The 6,822-nt window shown below is 55.8% G+C and overlaps 4 protein-coding genes across 4 annotated transcripts in view; all 4 read left to right on the top strand.

Annotated features, from left to right (window-relative positions):
• Positions 1-7: 7 nt before the first annotated feature.
• On the top strand, positions 8-982 carry Pmar_PMAR028492 (hypothetical protein; the record flags this gene model as incomplete). The annotated part of the gene is made up of 1 exon (XM_002769349.1): positions 8-982. The coding sequence occupies one exon, from the start codon at positions 8-10 to the stop codon at positions 980-982; it is 975 nt and encodes a 324-aa protein (XP_002769395.1).
• Positions 983-1,132: 150 nt separating this feature from the next.
• On the top strand, positions 1,133-1,528 carry Pmar_PMAR028491 (hypothetical protein; the record flags this gene model as incomplete). Its single annotated transcript, XM_002769348.1, has 3 exons — positions 1,133-1,312; positions 1,355-1,403; positions 1,452-1,528. The coding sequence occupies 3 exons, from the start codon at positions 1,133-1,135 to the stop codon at positions 1,526-1,528; spliced, it is 306 nt and encodes a 101-aa protein (XP_002769394.1).
• A 235-nt stretch (positions 1,529-1,763) lies between these two features.
• On the top strand, positions 1,764-3,225 carry Pmar_PMAR028490 (hypothetical protein; the record flags this gene model as incomplete). Its single annotated transcript, XM_002769347.1, has 8 exons — positions 1,764-1,946; positions 1,979-2,080; positions 2,169-2,237; positions 2,285-2,397; positions 2,442-2,561; positions 2,605-2,749; positions 2,797-2,941; positions 2,984-3,225. 8 exons carry the CDS (start codon positions 1,764-1,766, stop codon positions 3,223-3,225), a joined length of 1,119 nt encoding a protein of 372 aa, XP_002769393.1.
• A 301-nt stretch (positions 3,226-3,526) lies between these two features.
• Pmar_PMAR028489 (conserved hypothetical protein) overlaps positions 3,527-6,822 on the top strand; it is a gene marked incomplete at both ends in the record, with an annotated part of 7,268 nt that continues 3,972 nt past the window's right edge. Inside the window, 5 exons of the mRNA XM_002769346.1 lie at positions 3,527-3,775; positions 3,818-4,000; positions 4,449-6,431; positions 6,477-6,662; positions 6,711-6,797. Of these exons, the coding sequence (XP_002769392.1) occupies positions 3,527-3,775; positions 3,818-4,000; positions 4,449-6,431; positions 6,477-6,662; positions 6,711-6,797 (2,688 nt within the window). The remainder of the gene's footprint in view (positions 3,776-3,817; positions 4,001-4,448; positions 6,432-6,476; positions 6,663-6,710; positions 6,798-6,822) is intronic.

The following is a 6,822-nucleotide window of genomic DNA, read 5'->3' as shown; positions in this document are numbered from 1 at the left end:
TGCTAGGATGAGCATCAAGATGCTCAAGGAGGAGCTGGCTAGGGAAGGCATCGACTTCTCTCGGTGTGTCGAGAAGTCGGAATTGGTGGAGATGGTAAGGGAGGCTCGGCAGGCTGCTACTTCCCGAAGGAGGCAGTCGACCTCGGCTAAGGGCTCGCCGGCTGCCTCGAGCCAGCGACAGGAAGTCCGCCCTCCTCGTAGGTCGTTACGGCTTAGCCAGGCGGCGGCCGTGCTGTCACAGCAACCGAAGGCTGTGTTGAAGTCCCAGTTGATGGTGGAGTTGGAGAGGATAGAGAGGTTACCCCAGTCTACGGGGCCGATGCAGATACTCGGCTTGACGAGGCCACCGAGTAGTGTTGGGGAGGTGAAGAAGAAGCTCCGGGCCCTTAGTAAAGTAGTCCATCCTGATAAGACCGCCAATGAGCCTCACCTGAGGGGTAGGGCTGGTGAGGCATTCCAACGGATGAACTCCGCGGCCCAGGAGGTTATCAAGTTACTCGAGAAAGGGGCGGCTACTGCTGCCCCTCCAGGAAGAGTCCAACAATTGACTTACCGAATGGAAGGTGAAGTGTTGATAGTCCAATGGCGACCACCTGCCGACGTCAATAGGAGGGCAGTGAGCTCCTATCGAGTCGTGGCCTCGGCCCCCGGTACTACTCCTATTGAGCAGGGTCTTGTTAGTGCCCAAGGGTCTACTACCGATGATGGATGGGTTGAATGTGCGATATCATCACAGGGCCGGAGGGGTAATGACATTCTATTCCACAAGCAACACTTCCAAGTGTCGGTGAATGCAAGTAACCCTAGTGGGCCTGGGCCCACTGCTCACTTGCATGTATATACTAACAACAGCAAGAGGCCACCCTCCAGGATCCCTCCTCCTCCCCCCTTGGAAAGCTCGAGACGAGGCAACACCAGTCACACCGCTGCGGCTCGGTCCCATGGCCTTGGCGGACTCCGTCGTCACAATACAGTATTTTGAGGAGGCATGTATCTGTACGTATCATAACTGTCATCACCTACTACTACTACTTCTGACAATGTAATACTACTATCAACGTTTGCATCGCTCCTCTTCCGTTGAGCACATATCAATGGTGAGGTTCCTCTTAGAATTTAGTGTTGATTCAAGATGGATATCTTCCCGGCCATCGTTCAGCTACGCACCATGTCCTGGGTGCCATGGGCCCTGTCTAGTGCCATGGCCTTCATCGCTGTCACTGGGGTACTCTTCGCTACTACTACTACATCAGGAAAGGAGAGTCCTGAGCCTCTCGCTGTGAGACGAAGTGCTCGCTTGAGGGAACGCAAGGTGAGGGGCTTCAAACCTGTTGGCGGCACCATTGGACTGTAGGACCTCAGTGGAGTTGATGCTGCCCTTGAGGAGGTCCAAGCCGATCCCAGTAGTATCCCTTGGGACGGGTCTGTCATATAGTCGCGTCCATCCTCAGGGGCCAGAAGGACAGCGATCAACTACCTGATAGTGACCATGTCCATTGCTATGTTCATGATGGTGAGAGAGGAGTAGGCGCCTTGATATCATTTGATGTCTACTCGCTGCAGTTGTCTGCCCTCCTCGTGGTGGTAACCTTGCCTGAGACATGGGCCTCCCTCGGGCCCTCCTCATCTAAGCTGACGTCTTGGTCCCCATTCAAAACCAGCATTAACGAATTGTGAAGAACTGATGCATGCTTAGATTGCCTCGGTCGAGACCTTGGGTTTTGGCCTGTCTGAGGGGGCTCAGTTGGTTCCTTCCCTCTCCTATGGATTTGTTCTCACTCGCTGTGTCGGGCTTCAAAGCCGTCCAGACAGTCCACACATGCTATGCTAAGGCGAAGGAGCTGCACACGTTGGCCACTAAGGAGATAGCGGTTAGTGTGGAGAAGCTGGCTGCTGCTTTACAGTGCCTACAGCTCCGCTACGGCTCGCACAGTTGGACCAAAAGTGTGGTATCGATTCCCTCTACTCCTTATTCCAGTTGCTGCATACGAGGATGCCTACCAGTGAAGCTGTGAGCGCCTCTGTAGGGTTGGCACGTCAGGCTGTACGTGAGGCTGAGGAACTCATCGACACTCTCATGGTAGTAGTCCGACCAGCTGCCCATTCACCAACCATGTCCCTCAGTCGCTCGAGAGTACCGATGACGGCGCCAAAGATGCCTCCCTAAGGAGGAGGTCGGTGTTGGTGTCATTGGAGCTGAGGAGCAGGCTCGGCGTTTGAGGGATGTCATTGCAGATGTAAGCAGCAGCATAAGGTACCTCGTGAGGGGACTATGCAGTAGTAGGTCTCCCTGGCAGCGCAGATGTTGACCCTTGGCCTCACCGCGGTCCGTGCTGCACTTCCGGTCACTGAAGGAATGGAGACCATCATAGGCCGTTGGGACTTTGACAACCTTGCGTACTCTCACACTACTGCAAGTAGAGAAAACTGGAGTCTGTCAGGTTTTCAGAGGCTCTCACTGTGATGAGGCAACTGGACATGGGCCGAACCTCGAGCCGTGGGACACTTCTGGCCACTGGCCAGCTATGGAAGTGGCGACCAGGAGCTTCGACAGCGACTAAGTGAGGCAGGGGGCGCAACCGGTATCTCCCCATGCTCACTCAGGCACAAGCTGCTGTTGGAGCCGCAGTTTTTCTGTTCGGCTAGGCTAGCACTGAGTGGTAAGGAGGAGGAGGTCCTTGCTACGCTGACCCTTGCTCCGATAGAGGATGCCAGTGAGCCCAGCGACGTCGCCGAGACCATACAAGTGGTGGGTTAATGGTGCCGAAGGAAGCGGCTGGGGAATGTGCGATACAGGTCCTCACTGAGGAAGGTCTCCATGACTTCCGCATAAGGCTCCCAGATGTCTCCTCGGGGGCACTATCCTTGCTGGCCACCACCGACAACACCAATGACGATGTTCTCGAGCGCTCATTGTGCTTCATGTGGACCGATGAGGAGAGTAAGCAGCGCTTTCCCCTGGCCCTTTAGGTACCTGTTGTAGGTACATGCCGGTACGCATTCGAGTTCGAGTGCTGCGGGTCGGCCAAGATGACAGCGGAGGTGTTCGAGATGGCCCTCTACCTGTCCATGGCTCGCAACTCGATGGAGCATCCGGACTTGGGCATAGACCAAATGGAGGAGGAGGAGCTCCGCAGCTTCGTCCTGGATCGTCTGAAAGTTGTCGAACCACCTGGTCGTGCCCGGCGGGGTAGTCTCTTGCCAGCAGTGACTCCCGCCAAGTGAAGTTTCTCATGTGATACGCTATTTGTTGGTTTGTAAATGCACTGAGTGGCATCTTAGGATGCATATGGGAGTCTTGTGTGGCCAGGGTGGGAGGATGTGCACATGGTCAACTACATGTGTTGGTGACAGTATGAAATTTTTGATAGAATTTTGGGATATTCTTGTTGGTTTCTGTACAATTCCATTCGAATTTGTGTGTGAACTTGTATAGGTAGCGAGTAAACTCTCGAGCTCAGCTGAGCGAAGCGAACAAATATTCCAACAACTACTTCCACAAGAGACAGTCATTACTCTCAGCACCATGACAACCCCAGCATCTGGTGAGCCTCTGAAGATCGACTCCATGGTCGGAGGAGCAGACCCCCCTGTCTTCATCGAGGAGGCTACATTGGCCTACTGTGTCGGGAAGGTCCTGTGCGTGTGGGACACTGACACCGACGAATGCAAGTATTGTCGTATGCCACTGGACCAGGAGGGCTCACAGCAGCTCTATGGCTCGGGCCAGGGACAGCTGGTCCTGTCCACTGAGGCCTGTGACGGCGCTATCAAGGTGAGGCTTCATATGAGCCCCATCGTTTCCTCTTTCAACCAGGTCCTCATCTATCCGCTAGAAGCTGAGGGTCTCGGCATAGCAACCGAAATGACGGTACCGGTCGGTGAGGGTTGCAAGGGCCCTACTGCTGTGGCAATGTCCCCATGCTGTACGAGGGTCTTTGTGATGGTCGGCGGTCCAGAAGAGCAGTACTTGGCAGTGTATAGCACAGATACCTGCAAGGTACCCTTGAGGGCTACTACTGGGCTGCCCATGCATGCATAGTAGGCCCTTCCTGGTCTCGAGTGGATCCAGCTACCCTCGGCATACCCGACGCAGAGGTTCTCACGACTGTTGCCATTCCCCGAGTGAGCCTCTGCATCACCGTGTTGGTCCCGGAAGGTCTAGTGGTCAGGCACAAGGACCTGCTGGCTGTTGTAGGGGAACAGGAAGTACTCATCGTCTCGTTTGAAAAAACGTAGGTCCACTGACACCAACAGAGTGGTATGCCTCGGAGGTCAGCGCATATGCAGATACCAAACCTTTCTAGTAAGCCAGTATGCAAGCGACACTGTGTCTGCTATCGTGGCCGCTCATCAAGGAAGCATAGCATGGACCCTGTCAGCTGCTACCTGGTGCTCCTCAGTGAGTCACCTGGGCCCTTCTTCCTCGAGGGTCCTTCTGTTCCCAGGGCCATCTGCTGGTGGCCACGTCGACGGGCCTTTTGCTGTGCCTTTCCATCGAGCAATCCAAGGCACCGCCGACCAAAGAGGAACGTCAACGGCTCATAGGAAGGTATGAGCAGCTCATCTCGGTCCACTCCGTCACTGACATGGCGGACCTCGGCCCCATACGCCATATGTTCTTCCGTGGCCATGAGACTCTTATCGCTGTTCACATGAACAGCCGAGTCAGCTCATGGGCCTTCGACAAGGGCCACATATATGAGCCGATCAGTGCCGACCACTTTGAGATACAGGCCGTTTCGCACTATGAGGGGACCTCTCTGGATGATCCGCTGGTGCTGGTGAAGTCATCTGTTTTGTCGGAGCTCACCGAGGAGCAGCAGGGTCAATTGAAATGGGCCGTGTCTTCGCCCCAAGGGCAGACACTCTGGGTTTGCACCCTGGATGGTCACCTCTGGTCCGCTAATATGATAACTGAGGAAGTCGACACGTTAAAGGACTGTATCGACAGTGGCGCCCCAGAGGTGGGGGATGATCAGGCCTGTCCGCTTCCCTTGGCTTACCGGGGTTCTACTCTTTGCGGGGCCCTAGACTGTATCACTGATATAAAGGTCCTGTGTGGCCACCCAGAGAGCCCTACCTTTCTTGTTGCGACTTCCAGTGGGGCTGTTCGCCTCGTTGGGCCCAGTCCTAGTGAGCTCGATGGTCTGCCACGAACTATGTATCTCCAAACCAGTCACGCGCCCATAAATTGTCTTGCTGTGTCGGCAACCTGTCGTTTGGTAGTGGCAGGGAGCGAAAATGGCGTTGTCCAGACCGTGGACCTCGGCGCCGGCCCTTCGGCGGTCCTGAACGCCTCTAGAGGCCTCGAGAGCTCCGCTGTCAAACTTAGTGAGGAGGCGCCAGTGGTCGATGTGAGTCTCACGAAGTTGCCATGTGGCCGAGAAGTGTGTTATGCCCGACTTGATAATGGTGACGTTTTCCTCCTCACTGTTCGCGAGAAGACCGGCCTCCTCACTGTAGTCTCCCACCTCAACCGTATCGAAGTCTTCGCCGGCGCCCTAGGGGGCCAGGAGGTATCGGCAGCCTGTTGGTGTGATCACAGACTGGCCCTCGCGGTAACTAGTGCTCATGGTACAGCGGTTCTCACAGTCTCATTCACGATCGATAGGATGATGGATGGTCTCCTCGACCCGAGTGGGGTTACAGTGGCAACGCATCAGCTTCCTAGTGCGTCCAAGGTCAGGGCCATGGTCTCTTGTAGCCTGGGTCTAATCGCTGGTAACGTCGTTGGGGAAGTAGCCCTGTACTCCCTACCCTCGGAGCTGTCCTCCAACCTCGGTGAGCTCCCTCTAGTGAGGATACTATATCATGGCAATAGGCCTATCAGTAGGCTGTCCATGGACGGTGTTTTCGTGGTAGCAGCAACCTCTGATGGTTCCGTTCATGCGCTCTCCCTCGCTAACGGCCACACCTCTACTGTGGAGGATCTCCATACCAAACGCGGTGGGGTCACGGCAGTTGCTGTTTCTGGTCAAAGGGTTGCATCCGGTCGAGGAAGGTGTGGGTTGGCCCTCTGGTACCTACCCGAGAAGGCTGGGACCACAGTTTCCCCCTCCGTTTGCTTCACGAAGATGGCGATGGTCCCAAGAGACGCATCACCAACAGGCGTGCAGCCGGCTGGAGTCGTGAACGATGATGAGCTGGAGGTGTGGAGCATTGGGGGCCACCGGAGGCAAATGGACGAGGCCGTGGCGGTCCGAAGGAGCTTGGACGGTCGAGAGGCCCAGCGGGTCCAACTAGTTCACGAGGTACAGGCTAAGATGGCTCAGCTGCGGGAGAGGTTGAAGTCGATCGTCGAGAAGAATCAATCCGGGCCCGAGGAGGAAAGACTTGAAAGGGACGAATTTTGTGTTGACTTCGAGGCGCGTGAGGAGGTAGCTCTGGAATGCGAACGCAAGTCACATGAGCTGAGGGAAAAATTGAAGGTGAGTGAATGGCCATCCACGGGTGTAGTGTGTCGGTCGTCGTAGGAGGAGATAGCGGCCAGGGCGGTCTTTCGAGAGCAACTTGTGAAGGAGTTCTGGGAGCCGATGGGAGTCCACATGGCCCAGTTACACTGCATTGAGGAGGGCAAGGCTCTGAGGGTGGCCAACTACCCCTTTCGCTCCTCCACGTCTGCAGCAGACAGCGGCAATCCTCTGCTGAGGAAGCTTCGGGTAGCACTGCCCAGTTTGGGTGGTGATGGTGACAGCATGTGGGGTCAGGTCCTTCGGGACGTCCAGGCTCGGGAGTCGATGTGGCTCACTGGATGTTCACTCCTCGTCGAGGATGATGCCCTCAGCCCCTTCCGCGTGTGTAGCGGCCAGGAGGACTACC

This window comes from Perkinsus marinus (genome assembly GCF_000006405.1).
Source record: "Perkinsus marinus ATCC 50983 genomic scaffold scf_1104296965964, whole genome shotgun sequence".
Taxonomy (NCBI): domain Eukaryota; phylum Perkinsozoa; order Perkinsida; family Perkinsidae; genus Perkinsus; species Perkinsus marinus.
This window is presented reverse-complemented; position numbering and strand designations above follow the sequence as displayed.